This window comes from Hemiscyllium ocellatum, chromosome 33, assembly GCF_020745735.1.
Source record: "Hemiscyllium ocellatum isolate sHemOce1 chromosome 33, sHemOce1.pat.X.cur, whole genome shotgun sequence".
Classification (NCBI taxonomy): domain Eukaryota; kingdom Metazoa; phylum Chordata; class Chondrichthyes; order Orectolobiformes; family Hemiscylliidae; genus Hemiscyllium; species Hemiscyllium ocellatum.
Genome location: NC_083433.1, coordinates 71314 through 88199, shown reverse-complemented (window position 1 = coordinate 88199; position 16886 = coordinate 71314). Strand labels below are relative to the sequence as shown.

At 41.6% G+C, this 16886-nt stretch overlaps 1 protein-coding gene across 2 annotated transcripts in view; it reads left to right on the top strand.

The window, feature by feature from the left end:
• The window catches only part of LOC132831146 (circularly permutated Ras protein 1-like), a 109458-nt gene that overhangs the window by 54674 nt on the left and 37898 nt on the right, over positions 1-16886 (top strand). For both annotated transcript variants that reach the window (XM_060849145.1, XM_060849146.1), the window contains exons 14-17: positions 2678-2762; positions 3556-3662; positions 6674-6786; positions 13674-13785. In XM_060849145.1, coding sequence (XP_060705128.1) covers positions 2678-2762; positions 3556-3662; positions 6674-6786; positions 13674-13785 — 417 coding nt within the window. The remainder of the gene's footprint in view (positions 1-2677; positions 2763-3555; positions 3663-6673; positions 6787-13673; positions 13786-16886) is intronic.

Below are 16886 nucleotides of genomic sequence, written 5' to 3'. Positions count from 1 at the left end.
GCAGTAGAGTAGCGTGGGAAAATAAAGCTAAGGTAGTTGATGAGACATGATCAAGGATGGCTTTGAAGGGCTGAATGGTCTACTCCTGCTATTATGTCCCTATAGTCCTGTCTTTGAGGTAGGAAGAAGGATGAGGTTTGCTGCTAGTATTACAATACAGCATTGTTTCTGGTCCAGGTTTTAGCAGCAAGATTCAAAATAGAGGCAGAGCAGTTTGAATTATCTCTGGAAATGATGTCAGAGTAGAAAAGTAATAGACTAGGTTCTTCTGTTTTGCTACCCCACCCCAAAATAGAAACGTGAAATAATCTTGGACAGTCAGGAAACTTATGAAATAGCTTCTGCAGATTATTCCTAGACACTGCTTTGTCCGTAGCTGCCATAATATGATCAAGGTCAGTGTTTGAAAGAGCTGTTAAGAATCTGGATTTAGAGAGACTGACTTTGAAGTGTATCGCTAAGGCCAATTCAGTGGGACTGAGGCTGTCCCAGTAAACAGCATCACAACACATCAGTGAGCGGTCTACAAAGAAGGTACAGAACCAGTTTTTACACACACAAAAGACAAGAACAGTACTTGTCAAAATGTGGGTAGTAAGCAGAAATGTGAATCCATTGAATGTTTTTAAGTCATACCTGTCTCAATGTTAACTCTGTTTCTCTCTCCACGGATACTTCCAGACTTGCTGAGTTTCTCCAGCATTCTGCGTTTGAAACATTACTAAGATTTTTATTAGTAAAAATCTAGGAATGAAGAGCAAACAGCAAAAGGATGAGGTCAAAATGCCACACCTCCCAAGAAGCCTAGTAATGAATCAAGGACATAAACTCAAGAAAATCATTATGTTCAGAATACTGCAGCAGGTTACAGTCCAACAGGTTTATTTGAAAGTAATAGTAATGAAGATAATGAATGATCATGATCAAGTCTCAGTGAGAAATTCCCTGGACAGGTTGAATTTTTGTAAATGGTTTAAAAGAATTATATTTTCAGATGGTGTTACTAAAATCTTTGAAACTTTTCTGATTTGAGAACTGTTCCATTAGAATGGAAGATTGTACATGTCATGTCATGTTTTAAGAAAGATGACATAGGAATATGGAAATGAAGAGCAGGAGTCGGCTATCTGATCCTTCAGGCCTGCTCCGCTCTATTCTGAATTTCTCTCCTTATCCCTTGATGCTTTTAATATTTAAAAAAAAAATCAATCTCATTTGTAAATATACTCAGTCATTAACCCAGCCCCCACAGATACTGTGATCATGAATTCCACAGGTTGACTACCCTGTGAAGAAATATTTCTTCATCTTAGTCCTAAAGGGTTTTCCCCATCTCCTGAGATTGTGACCATTGGTTCTTGACTCCCTGACCAGCGAAAACATCCTCCTTGCATCTCGTCTCTTTCAGTCCTGTTAGAGTTTAATACTTTCAATCAGATACCCTTTTGTCTTTCTAAACTCTTGTGAATTCAAGTTCAAGCAAACCAATCTCTCCTCATATGACAGTCTTGCCAACCTTAGCATCAGTCTAGTGAACCTTTGCTGCCCTCCCTCTTTATCCTTTCTGAAGTAAAGAGGCTAAAACTGCACACAGTGCTCCAGGTATGATCTTGCCAAGGTACTGTGTAAGTGCAGTAATCCATCCCATTAGCAGAAAACAAGGAAATTTATAGACCAGTCATGCAATCAGAAAGGTTATTGGAATGCTGACATTTGTATCTAGAGGAATAGTCATGCATGAGTTGTAGAAAATTCTGCTTGGACAGTACCTGCAGTACTGAGAGCTGGTCTTAGTAAGGAACCATACCTTAGGAAGGAAATATTGCTTGGAAGGAGTGCAGCATAAATTTAGAAACATAAATGTAGAAAATAGCAGGAGTAGCCATTTGGTCCTTTGAGTCTTCCATTCATTCTGTTTATCCAACTCATTAGCCTATTCCTGCATTTTCCCCATATCCTTTGATCTCTTTCCAAGTGCTGTATCTAACTTGTTGAGATCATAGTGTTTTAGCCTTAACTGCTTTCTGTGACAGAGAATTCCACAGGCTCTCCACTCTCAGCATGAAGAAGTCACCCCTTATCTCAGTCCTAAATGGTTTACCCCTCATCCTTGGACTGTGATCCCTGGTTCTGGAATCCTCTGCCATCAGGAGCAAGATGCTTGGATTACTGGAATGATGCTGGGTTTCTAAGGTTAAATTATGAAGAGAGATTGCTTAAACTAGGTCTTTATTTCTGGAATTTGGAAGATTAGGGGATTGTTTGATCAAAGCTTCCAAAATATTAAGATAAATACATAAAGAGAAATTATTATACAGGTTGGACAACTCTAAGCCAAATGGCATAGAGTAAACATTACAGCAAAGCCTTTCAGGGGAAATCTTTCCACACACACTGAATGGTACAAGTTTGAAAATTGTCAAATGGCAGCTGATGGTTATTCAGCTGTAAATTTTAAATCTGAGATTAAATTTTTGTGATCCAAAGTTATGAATGAATATAGGATAAAATGAGGTGTACACTTGTTATTTGCCCATCAGTCATCACCTGATTAATGACAGAATAGGTTTGAGAGGCTAAATGACTTCTTCCTGTACACTGGTTCTTAGAACCTATGTACAGTCTTCATAATCCTGAGGAGACTTTAACTATAACTCAGTCTAATCATCACTCTTAGGGTGATCATCTCTGTACTGACTATTGAAGGTACCGACTGCAGATTACCAGAACTCGGACAACTGGCAGATAAAACTGGAGGAAAGGTGAGAAAACGATCTGTGAGGACCATCAAAGGTTGAAACACTGGAGGTTTGAGTGGGTTCTAAGTATTGCAGCCTGGAGTTCAGGACAGGGATAAAACAAAAAAAAATTAACTATCACATTACTGTCTGCAGAGAAGAGCCATCTAACCAAATCTCACCTTCAAGATTTTGATTGGTAGCCTGCATGTTACAGCACTTAGTGTTTTACCCTAGTATATATTCACTGCAGTAATGTTTTTGCCTGTACCACCCTTTCAGGAAGTAAGTACACCCCTCCCCTCTCTTCGTTCTGGTTATCTCAGAAAGAAGAGAGATTAAATCGAAGGAAAGTCAGTGCTGCCAGCTGTGTTGTCAGCTCACTACATTGTATGAGCTGCTGCTACCGTCCCCTTTCAGTGAAGGAAACTCCAGGGACTGCCTGGTTTTGTGTGGGAGAGGAAACCACTTCTTGGACTAATTAGAAAAATCTGTACTAATAAATACTATATAATTTATTGCATGTTACAAATAATCTGGGATTATATTGAGGGGACAGACATTATGTCAGAGGCTTTGAGGAGTAGCAAATGTTAAATGTTATTCATTCATAATCATGCTGTGTTCTACTCACAAGTCCAAATGACATCATAGTACGTACTCCTTAGCATTTGTCAGCATTAACCCTTTGAGACCCTTATGCAGCATGCTGCTAAGTCTGGTGCTAGTGTTTGAGGTGTTACAATGAAAAGGAAAATAAAACAATATTTAAAAATTGAGAGGTAGGTTAATTGTTTTGCTATTTTCTCATTCTCAGGTGAACATCACCAACCCAGCAAATTTATACAATGAATTTCAGCTAATTTTAGAAGATGATGTAATTGCTACAAATGTCACTGTCACCTTCATTGTTCATGACAGCCTGTAAGTTTTAGTGATAAATGTGAAGCCTTGTCACTGTTTTATTCATAATGTATAGGACATTTTCCTTGCTAACCTTTTTTGCTTTGACAAAAATGAAGGAGACTTGCTAAGGTACTCCAGACCTTGGAATGGTCTGTGTTTGTAGGTTTGCATAATTAGTTATGGTCTAAATTATTTGGGACTACATTTTGGCTGAGTCTCATGTTTGGGAGCAGGAATGTTTGGGCACATTGATAAGTGTCCCTATCTCTGGATCAGAAGATCCGCTTTAGAGTTCTACCTGTGTCAGAGGTGCATCATATTGTTCCAAAGTTGATTGAAAGTAATTATGCCTGGGACTAAGGGTATGAATCCAGCTATTGATGCTAGCTATAAAGATCATTGTGAGCTGGAATTGTTGTTTCACCCTTTAGCTGACAATGTTATGATGCATTCCTCAAATGCTTTTTGTATATCCATTTAAATGATATTCATAGATACTCTCCCTGTACTTCAGTCACCTCTTTAAACAGTTCAGTCTTTATGATTCCATAGTGCTCGCTTCTGGTCAGTTGAAAATGATTATGGTATTTAGACACCTTTATCCTCAGTTATAAATAATTTCCTGACAACTGATGCAAGACTGACTGGTTGATAATTGTCTGATTTTCTCCTTCATCTTTTGTTAAATATTAGAGTGATTTGTGAAATTTAGAGAACTTAAACAGATTGTGGTTGAGGCAAATATATATTATCACCTAATTCCCCTAATTTTGCCAACAGAAACTGTCTAATCCTTAAGAATTTGTCACTCCTTAATTGGAATTATTTTCTTAATTATTGTTACCTTGATTATGTTTGTTAGTTTGCGTCTTTATGCCTGATTCAATCTTAGTTTCCTTGGGGTTTCCAGCATGCTGACCTTGTCTCTCCTGTAAAGACATGTTGATTAGATTAGATTACTTACAGTGTGGAAACAGGCCCTTCGGCACAACAAGTCCACACTGACCCGCCGAAGCGCAACCCACCCATTCCCCTACACTTACCCTTTTATCTAACACTACGGGCAATTTAGCATGGCCAATTCACCTAACCCGCACATCTTTGGCCTGTGGGAGGAAACCGGAGCACCCGGAGGAAACCCACGCAGACACGGGGAGAATGTGCAAACTCCACACAGTCAGTCGCCTGAGTCTGGAATTGAACCCGGGTCTCTGGCGATGTGAGGCAGCAGTGCTAACCACTGTGCCACCGTGCCGCCCAAACAATGTGCAACATTGTTATTTAGAAGGCCCTCCATGTTAATAATTTAATTAATGTTATCACTGTTATTAGTTTTCCCAGGGCCCACATTGTTCGCCCTTATCGCCATTTTCCAATATAGCTGAAACTTTATTATTGATTTTTGAGTTTCTAGTTTCTAATTCCACTTTTTTTGTAGTTTCTGCTGTTGCACCCTTTCTGATTACTTGTTACATTCTCATATGATGGGATATGTGTGTTTTGTTCTTGCATTTTTGTATTTTTCTTTAAGTTTCATGTTTGTCACTTACATATTTGGTTAATTTTCAGTGGTTGTATTTTTAGCAACTTCTCCTTGAGGATGTAAACTAGTTCTGCATCACTGTAAATTTTGTTTAAGCATCCCGCACTGTCTGCTTTCCATTTTACCCATTAACAAACATGACTGATTTACTAAGGATAATCTCTACATTGAAGTTATCCATTCTAAATCAGGTGCAGTATTTTAGTAACTATATCCATTTGTATACATTTTCTCACACTGTCATGTTTGACTACTGCTTGTGCATCATTAGGCTGTTTGTTCATTCTGGCTCATTGCTAAGTCTTATATGGAATCTTTCCAGGATTTAGTGCTGCAGAAAACTGTCCTGGATATGTTCAAGGAATTCACTACCTTTCTAAAGTGCTAGTCTATTTGTCTAAATCAAAGTGAAAATTAAAGTCTTCTGCAACTAGTCTGCTTTGAAGTAAAACAAAACAAAAACCACAGATGCTAGAGATCTGGAACAAGCAAAAATGTTTTCCCTTCACAGATTGCTGGAGAAACTCAGTAGGACTTGGCAGCATTAGTGAAGGGAAAAAGTTAACACTTTAACTCCAGTGACCCTGCTTCAGAGCCATTCTGAACAAAGCAGTAGCCTTGCTGCCTTCATGTACAGTCTGTCACCTCACAATTTGTCTGTGGTGACCTTCAGTTTTAATTATCTGTTTCTTCTTTTTACTCCAAAGAATCCCCGACTACTTAACTGTTGCTATCCTTCCATTGTTGAAGTAACTTCATGCTTATTAGTCAATACATCTCTTCCTGTACCATTTTCGCTGTGGGCTCTACACTCTGTTCCGATTCCCACTGTCTTCAGCCATGTTTCAGTAGTAGCTCGTAGCTCAAACTGCTGCTTCATTTATTTCAATTTGTTACTTATACATCTAGCAACTGTAAGAATGCTTACTTGGGTGATACCTAATTCTATTCTTTTATTGTATTCAACTCAATTCAAATTCTGTTGCCCATTCAGAAATTCATAATTGGTACATGTAAAATCCTGTGGCATAGCAGCAACATGGTTTATCCTCAACAGTCCTCTCACATCTTATATATCCCTGGATATGCTTAATTTCAAGGCATCATTCCCACAGGCGCTGGTTTTGTGGCCATCCCTATCCCAGCTGCTCCCACTGTACTTGTGTCTCTGGCCTCATGTATGTCTTGATCACAACACATTCAGGCTGAGGAGTGTCTATATTGTGGTGTGCTAGAGGCTACCCTTGGTTCTTCTGATACCACTGTGCCCCGTATGAAGCCATTTCATTCAAAGGAAAATCAAAGGCAACATTATAAAATGCTTTCTGACCACTTAAGAATCAGTGGAGGGTTGACATCGCTGCGGAGTTGGACTGAGTGGGGGAGACCCAGGCCAGGAATCGGACTGAGTGGGAAAGATCTTATTTTTTAATTTCTCATTTATGATTGATGCCATTCCTGACCCTAACTATTCTGTCCTGTGAAGGTACTTTAAATATGAAGATGACATGAGCAGTAAAAGTGTGAAACACGTTGGAAACGTGGTTAGAGACATGGAGATCACCTTTGAATTTGGAATAAAAGATTCAAAGCTTGAGCGTGAGTATCAGTTAATTGGCTGTTCAAGGGATATTTAGAGCCATCAGCGTTGTGGCCTAGTCTAACGCTGTGTGCTCTGCAGAGTACCTGGTATTCCACCTTCATCAGTGTGATGATTAGATGTGATGGATTGCAACGTCGTTGCTGCAATGAAATGGGACAAAGTATCCTCACTGTCGAATCTATCACCTTCATTGCGCCAGCTCTGATTAGTATCATTGGTGTGAAAACCAACCAGGTTTGTTTCATTGCAGACATGATGTCTTTATGCTTCATGTCTGATATCTTCCTCTCCCTACAAGACTGGTTGAAGAGGTCAAGCAGCTGAGAAGGATGAGGATAATTTCGTGTCTGTGACAGATGCTGTCTATAGTGTCTGCAGCTGTTTGATTTGCTTTACTTTTGGCACATGTACCATGATACAATGAAAAGTATTATACAGTCCTAGAGATATATAGCACGGAAACAGACCCTTTGGTCCAACTCGTCCATGCCAACCAGATAGACCAATCTAGTCCCACCTGTCAGCACCTGGCCAACATCTCTCCAAACCTTTCCTATTCATATACCCATCCTGATGCCTTTTAAATGTTGCAATTGTACTAGCGTCCACCATTTCCTCTGACAGCTCATTCCATACATGTACTACCCTCTGAGAGAAAAAGTTGCCCCTAGGTCTCTTTTATATCTTTCCCCTCTCACCCAAAACCTTTGCCCTCCAGTTCTGGACTCCCCAGTCCCAGGGAAAAGACTTTGTCTATTTATCCTATCCATCCCCCTCATATTTTTATAAACCCTTATAAGATCACCCCTCAACATCCAGTGCTCCAGGGAAAACAGCCCTAGCCTATTGAACCTCTCCCTTTAGCTCAAATCCTCCACCCCGGCAACATCCTTGTAAATCTTTTCTGAACCCTTTCAAGTTTCACAACATCTTTCCGATAAGAAGGAGACCAGAATTGCACACAATATTCCAACAGTGGCCTAACCAATGTCCTGTACAGCCGCAACATGACCTCCCAACTCCTGTACTCAATACTCTGACCAATAAAGGAAAGCATACCAAACGCCTTCTTCACTATCCTATCTACCTGTGACTCCACTTTCAAGGAGCTATGAACCTGCACTCTAAGGTTTCTTTGTTCAGCAACACTCCCTAGGACCTGACCATTAAGTGTATAAGTCCTATTTAAGATTTGCTTTCCCAAAATGCAGTACCTCGCATTTATCTGAATTAAACTCCATCTGCCATTTCTCAACCCATTGGTCCATCTGATCAAGATCCTGTTGTAATCTGAGGTAATCTTCTTCGCTGTCCACTACACCTCCAATTTTGGTGTCACCAGCAAACTTACTAATTATTCTTCTTATGCTCACAGCCAAATCATTTATATAAGTGACGAAAAGTAGTGGACCCAGCACTGATCCTTGTGGCACTCCACTGGTCACAGGCTTCCAGTCTGAAAAACAACCCTCCGCCACCACCCTCTGTCTTCTACCTTTGAGCTACTTCTGTACCCAAACAGCGAGTTCTCCCTGTATTCCATGTGATCTAACCTTGTTCATCAGTCTCCCATGGGGAATCTTTTCGAACGCCTTACTGAAGTCCATAGATCACATCTGCCGCTTTGCCCGTGTAAATTTTCTTTGTTACTTCTTTACAAAACTCAATCAAGTGTGTGAAACATGATTTCCCACGCACAAAGCCATGTTAAACTATCCTGAAACAGTCCTTGCCTTTCCAAATACATGTACATCCTGTCCCTCAGGATTCCCTCCAATAACTTGAGATTCTTTACTCAGCGGGTTGAGTGTTCGTTGGAATGCCCTGCCAGTAGCAGTGGTGAACTCTCCCTCTTTATGGTCATTTAAGCGGGCATTGGATAAGCATATGGAGGTTATTGGGCTAGTGTAGGTTAGGTAGACTTTGGTCGGCGCAACATCGAGAGCCGAAGGGCCTGTACTGCGCTGTATTTTTCTATGTTTAACTTGCCCACCACCGAGGTCAAGCTCACTGGTCTATATTCCCTGGCTTGTCCTTATCACCTTTCTTATCGTTGTGTGTGCTTTCCAAGCAAATCATACTTGGGTAAGTACATCAGGAGAATAGAACAAAGTGCAGAGTATAGTGTTGTAGCTAGAGAGAAAAATCAACTTCAGTATTTGAGAGGTCCATTCAAAATTCTGATAACTGCAAAGAAGAAGCTGTTCTTGGAATTGTTGGTGCATGTTTTCAAATTTTTCTTTCTTCTGCCTGACCGGAAGAGGGTGAAAGAGTATGTAACTGGGATGGAAGGAGTCTTTGATTATGTTGGCTGCTTTCCTAAAGCAGCAGGAATGTAGACCGAATCAATGGAAGGAAGACTGGCTTGTTTTAAGACAGGGCTGCTTTCACAACTCTCTGACATTTCTTGTAGAGTAGTTACTGTGCCAAGATGTATTTTTGGATAAGTTGGTTTCTTATTAAACTATTAAATGTATGCACTTTCAGAACTCAAAAGCACATATTTTCAAATCTTTCAGAGACTGAGCCAACACCTTTGAACATTTCTAGACAAGACCACCTATTTATATTATTTCAGGGCACAAACCAAGATATTTACACACCTTTCTGAGCTTGAACTAACAGGATGCAGTATTGATTAAGCAGGATACATCACATAAGATATTACTTGCTCCTGTGGAATATATAGGTATGTCAACGATATGAGAATGTTAGGAAGAGATGCATGTAAACAGAGTATCTTTACTATGTGATAACAGGACAGCCATATTACCTACTGCATGATGACCAGTATCCATGGTCACCTGCCTGCAATGTTCTTTCCTTGTCTCTTTGCCTATGCAGTTAAAGACAGTTCTCAAGTTTAATGGAACAGGCAGCATCAGGCAAGCAAAGAACATTTCTGTTCACCTCCTGACACCTCAAATTCTATCCACCATCTACAAGGCACAAGTCAAGGAGTGTGATTGAATACTCCCTACTTATCTGGGTGGGTGCAACTCTAACAACACTCGAGAAGCTTGACACCATCCAGGACAAAGCAACCCGCTTGATTGGCACCACACCAACAAATATTCAATCCCTCCACCACCGGCGCTCAGTAGCAGCAGTGTGTACTATCTACAAGATGCACTGCACAAATTCACCAAAGATCCTTAGATAGCATCTTCCAAGTCCATGACCACTTCCATCTAGAAGGACAAGTGCAGCACATACTTGGGAACACCATCACTTTCAAGTTTCCCTCCAAGCCACTCACCATCCTGACTTGGAAATATTCCACAGTTCCTTCACAGTTGTTGGGTCAAAATACTGGAATTCCATCCCTACTGGCTTTGTGGGTCAACCCACAGCAAGTGGACTGCAGTGATTCAAGAAGGCAGCTCATCTCCACCGTCTCAAGGGCAAATAAGGATGGTTTATCAGTGCTGGCCAGCCAGTGATGCCCAAGTTTCACAAATGAATAAAGAATATCAGTCAGATTCCTGGGAATGCCGTCATCTGGTGACTGCTGCATCTTATAGAAAAGCAGATGAATCGATCACATTTGACATCTCAGCAAAGACTGCAGTAAGGTGGGGATCCCCGTGTTATGAGGTGTTAACATTCTCAGCATCACAATGTAAGACTTGGTAACCAAATTGCTTTTCAAGTTCTGGTTTTTTATTAAAAATGTGACCGTAACAGCTGAAGGGTTTCAACAGAGTGCAGGTGACATTGGGCAAAGCAGCTTTGCTCATCAACAAAGAGTCACAGCAGGGAAATAGACTCTTCAGCCCAACCAGTTCATGCTGACCATAATCCCAAATGACAATAGTCATTTTAAAAAATTCATTGGTGAGATGTTGGAAATTGAAAGCATGGGAAGAAAATGGCGGTGACCACATTCAGAATGGACAGGGCAAGTGAGGCCTTTTTAAAGGGAACGATATTACACACAGCCACGCACTGCACTGGACATGGACCTGTAGATCCCAAATCCTTGGCCTTCTGATATATTGGCTTACAGTGTTTGCTACACATCTCTTTCAAAGCAACACCTTTGGACATAGCAACCAGGAAAAGAACAGGAATGTTGTAGAATGAGTGGTCGTTGGTTTCAGGAGGGACTGATATTCCTCGATACACCTTGTTCCTCTTACTTTGAGATGCTTCCTCAGCCTCTCAACACAGACATTGATCCATGATTCATCTGGTAGAGATATGAAGTGAGGCATAAGACTATAAGATATTGGAGCAGAATAAGGCCATTCAGTCCATCAAATCTGTTTTGCCATTCGATCATGGCTGATGTGTTTCTCAACCCCATTCTTCTGCCATCTTGTATCCTGTGACACTTGATCTCCTTACCAATCAAGAACTTATCTAGGACATTCAACGGCTTCGCCCCCACAACCCTCTACCGCAATGATTTCCACAGATTCACCATTCTCTGGCTGAAGAAATTCTTCATTGCCTCAGTTCTACAGGCTTGTCCTTTTCACTGAGGTTGTGCCCTCGAATCTCAGAGTCTCCTACTAATGGAAACATGTTCTCCTGTTCCACACTATCCAGTAGTATTATCAGTATTCTGTAAATTTCAATCAGATTCCTTCCCTCATCCTTCTAAACTCCATCGAGTGCAGACCCAGAGTCCTCAGCCACTCCTCTTATGACGAGCACTTCATTCCCAGGATTGTTTTTGTGAACCTCCTCTGGACACCCTGCAAGACCAGCACATCTTTCCTTCGACACGAGGCCCAAAACTACTCACAATATTCCAAATGCTTTCTGACAAGAGCTTTGTATATCCTCAGCAGTACATCTTTATTCTTGTGTTCTCGCCCTCTTGAAATGAATGCAGGCATTGCATTTGCCTTCCTAACTGCCAACTAAACCTGCATGTTAACCTGAAGAGAATCCTGAATTAGGACTCCCAAGTCACTTTTTGTTTCAAATTTTCAAAGTCTTTCCCTATTTAAAAAATAGTCAATGACTCTATTCTTCCTACAAATTGCATAACGTTGCAATTTCCCACATTGTATTCCATTTCCCACTTCAGTTATCTTTCCAAGTTCATCTTCCACCTTGGGAACTAGAGAAAGGACACTTCATCTTCTGCCTTGGGACCATTCAAGCACACTGCATCAACATCAACTTCAGTGGTATCCAAATCTCCCCTCCACCCACCTCATCCCAGATCCAACCCTTCAACCTGGCACCACCCTATTGAACTGTCTTAGCTGTGTATCTTCCCACCTGTTGGCACCACCCTCCCCACCAAGCTACCACAATCACCTACCTGCATTCACCTGTTGCCTTTCCAGTTACATCTCCCCTCCACCCCTACCCTCTTATTTGCCTCAGCCCCCTTCACAGACCCACCCTCCACATTCCTGAAGAAGAGCTTATGCCCAGAACGCCGACTGTCCCGCTCTTCAGATGTTGCCCGACCGGCTGTGCTTTTCCAGCGCCACACTTGAATCAAGTTTATCTGTAGCCTCCCTGCTTCTTCAACACTACCTGTCACGCCATCAATCTCTGTATCATCTGAAAACTTAGCAACAATACCCTCAGTTGCTTCATTGAGATCATTAATGTATAACATGAATAGTTGTGGTCCTAAAATTGACACCAGCAGAGCTCAATTAGTTACTGGCTGCCATTCTGAAAAAGATTCCTTTATCTCCACTCTCTGCCTTCTGCCAGTCATCCCATCCTCTATTTACACCAGTACTTTGCCCCTAACACCATGGGCTCTTGTCTTATTTTGCAGCTTCCTCTGTGGCTTCTTCTCAGAAGCCTTCTGGATATCCAGATAGACCACATCCACTGGCTCTCCTTTGTCAAACTTGCTCATTACTTCCTCAGATTTCTCAGGCATGATCTCCTCTTGATGAAGCTGTGCTGACTCAGGCCAACCACTGTATAGTTTCCTGTCTTCTGCCTCCTTCCTTCCTTAACCAGAGGTGTTACAGTATAATTTTCAAATCCTCTTTGACCCTCACTGACTCCAGTGATTCCTGAATGATCACCACCAATGCCTTTTTAATCTTCTTAACTGTCGCCTTTGGAACTCTGGGGTGTAGTCCATCTGATCAGGGAAAATGATGGCATTTACCCTGGCAGAAAATGGTGGCACTCACCCTGGTCATTGACCATGTGCCTCTGCTGGCCATTCCCTGACACAATTGAGATGGCGTGGGTCTGAGTGGTGAACTCAGATTAGACTAGGATCTAGTGTTGTGGCTTCCTCTGCCAGTTCTCTGGGAAGAGGGCACCCCTCATTTGCAGCATCCCATCCCCCAGCATCTCCAGGTCCCTGTCAGAGAATTGTGGCACCATCTTCCTCTTCTCCCGTGAACAGGAAGGGCAGGTCTGGAATGTGGGTGCTCATCTGAGTGTCAGGGATGCTGGCCTGTTGGTGGATACCTGGTGAGTTGAAGGTTGTTTTGGGGATGGTGCATGGTAAAATGGCTCTAGCATTGAATGTGTGGGACACCACGAGGTCAGGCAAGTAGATAATGAGATGTGTTTAGTATGAGATGGCAAGAAATCTTGGTCAAGCTTGCAGTGGAAAACCCTCCAAAAAATTTGTTGCTGCTTACAAAAGTAACATTCAGCCAAACAATACTATATAAGAAGATCCTCTGGCATGTAACACTTTTGTGAAATGACTAAGGTGCAATGACAAAACACTGAACTCATTCAGAAATAATAAATCTTATCATTTAGCCAGAAACAGTTTGCAGCAAATTGAACCACGAAACTCAGTTTGATCTAAGTTCATTTGATTAACAACTAATGTCTGAATTTTAACTGAAATAAAAAAAACACACAAAAGCCAATGAGATGTTTCTGATATGTTAGAATTTGCAGGATTTCAATTATCTTTCCTCTTCAGAAATTCAAGAGAAGACCGCTCTTCCCTTTCAAGTTCAAATTGGCTTCAGGCTCCCTGATGGTCAATGTGTCCACAGAATTATCACTCAGGAGCAGCCAACAACGAAACACAGGTAACCAGGCATTAAAATAAAACAAAGAACTGCAGATGTTGGAGATCTGAAACAAAAACAAATATTACTGGTGAAATTCAGCAGGTCTGGCAGCGTCTATGGGAAGAATTAGAGTTAATGTTTCAAGTCTGATGACTGTTTATCAGATGCTGCCAAATCTGCTGATTTCTGTTTCTGCCACCTGGAACTGTCCAGAAGAGCTAGTTTTCCATTTTTTTTATTAGCAAATTCAACCCCCAAAACATGAAGAACGGTAGGACCCTGGGAAGCTTTGATGATCTGATGGACCTTGGTGTGCATGTCCACTGGTCCTTTGAGACGTAGTGGGACAGGTAGGTAAAGTGATTAAAAAGGTGTATGGGATATTTGTTTTTATTAGCTGAAGCATAGAGTCTAAGAGCAAGGAGATGATGCTGGAACTATATCAAACACTGGGTAGACCACAGTTAGAGTGTTGTGTGTGGTTCTAAAATCCATATTATAGGAGGAATGTGATAGCACTGAAGAAGATGCGGAGACTTAGAATTTTAATCATGAAGTGAGATCGATTTATAGAATCCCTATCATGTGGAAGCAGGCTGTTTGGCCCATTAAGTTTACACCAACCCTCCGAAGAGCATCCTACCCCTCCCCATCTGTGTAACCCTGCATTTCCAATGGTTAATCCATCTAGCCTGCGCATCCCTGGTTACTACTGGGTAATTTAGCATAGCCAATCCACCCAACCTGCACGTCTCTGGATTTTGGGTTGTTTTCCTTGGATCAGAGAGTATAAAGTGAGGGCCAGGACTGAGATGCATAGACAGAGAAACTTTTCCCCTTGGTGGGGGGTAAATGACTGGAATCATAGATTTAAGCAAAGGGACAGAAGATTTAGGGGGGATGTGAGTGAAGTTTTTGAACCCAGAGGATGTTGGGAATTTGGAACTCACTTCATGTAAGGGTGGTGGGGCAGAAACCCTCATAACACTTAAGAAGTATTTAGATGTGCACTTGCAATGTCAGGACATACAAATCTATGGGCCAAGTGATGGAAAGTGGGATTAGAATAAGAAAAAGTGAATAAGAAAAAAGAACCGGAGATGCTGGATTTGAAGCAAACAAAAACAGAAATTGCTGGAGAAACTCAGAAGGTCTGGCAGCATGTGTAAAGAGAGCACAGAGTTAACATTTTGATTCCACTCATGGTTGTTCTTCAGCACTGCAGCAGTTTCTGCTTTTAGAGTAGTTTGGTGATGCAGACTCAGTGGGTTGATGGGCCTTTTTTCTGTGTGGTAGATCTCTATAACTCTAAACCAAGCAGTAGTTTCATTTGCTGAGTTTAAGATGACCATTACTTGGTCTGTCAATGTGACACGGGAATATGCAGCACTGTTTGTACCTCACCACAAGTGCATCAGGTACTGAGGCTGCTTTGATGGGAGTTTGTTGCACAGATTTTGCTACTGCTCTACGTGCTTTACATCACAATGCATCACTCGGTTTCTCTGTATTGAACTTTATCTACCACCTATACGCCCACTCCAATGACTTGTCAATGCCTTTTGGAATTCTGCACTGTGCTGCATAAATTTTTCCAAGTTGTGTATCATCTGTAGTGTTTGCAGTTGTCCCCATATGCCAAGATCCAAATCATTTATATATCCATCAAAAGCAAAGGGGCCAATACTGACCCCTGCAGAACTCCACAACAAACCTTCCTCCAGCCTGAAAAATATCCATTGACTATTACTCTCTGTTTCCTATCACTCAGCCAGTTTTGTAATCATGTTGCTCTTGTCCATTTTATACCAAGACTTATAACTTCCTTCGCAAGTCTATTGTGTGGCACTTAATCAAATTCCTAATGCAAGTCCAGGTACAACATTCAACAAGTAAAGGAAGCATTATTTTTCCTTTCGAAATCCATGCTCCACTCCTTAATTTACACAAAATTTGTTTTTACAGAATTTGCCATATTCCAGTACATTGCAACACTGGCAACTACCTGACAATGTGGAAAATTGCACAGATATATTCTGTGCATAAAAAAGCAGAACATATCCAAGCCAATCAATTACCATCCTATTCATCAATCCTCCATCATCAATAAAGTGATGGAAGGTGTCATCAACAGTGCTGTCAAACAGCACCTGCTCAGCAATAACCTGCTCAGTGATGCCCAGTTTGGGTTCTGCCAGGGCCACTCAGCTCCTGACCTTATTATAGCCTTGGTTTAAACCTGGGCAAAGAGATGAATTCCGCAGGGGAGTTGGGAGAAATTACCCTGATAAAGGCCGCATTTAACCGAGTGTGGCATCAAGAGCCCCCAACAAACTGGTTGGAGTCATACTTGGTAAAATGGAAAATAGTTGTGGTTGTTGGAGGTCAGTCATCTCAGCTCCAGGGCACTTTGCATTAATTCCTCTGGGGAGTGACCTTGGCCCAACCATCTTTAGCTGCTCCATCATAAGATCAGAAGTGATGATGCTCACTGATGACTACTTTCTGATTGCTGTACTTGGATTTGCATAAGGGATTTGATGTGGCACGGTGGCTCAGTGGTTAACATTGCTGCCCCACCACGTCAGGGTTTGATTCTTTGGGCGACTGTCTATGTGGCATTTGCACATTCTCCCTGTGTCTGTGTGAAATTCCTTCAGGTGCTCTGGTTTCCTTGCACAGTGCAAAGCTGTGTAGGTTAGGTGGATTGGTCATGCTAAATAGTGTCCAGGGATTTGAAAGCTAGGTGAATTAACCATGGGAAATGGAGTTACAGGGATAGGGTGGTTGGGGGAGCGTGGTCTGGGTCTGAGTGGGATGCTCTTTGCAAGGACAGTGTTAACTCAATGGGCTGAATGGCCTGCTTCCATATTGTAGGGATTCTACGACCACATAATGTTTAGCACCATTAACAACTCCTCATATTGATGCAGTCCATTTCCAAATGTAGCAAATCCTGAAGAATGTCCAGGTTTGGCATGACAAGTGGCAAAAAACCTTCATGGCACTATCAACATCCTGTGAGTTTAGATTGACCAGAATCTCAATCAGATTTTCCACATAAATAGAGTGACTACAAGAGCACATCTTTGGCTAGGAGCCCTGCAGCAAGTAATTCA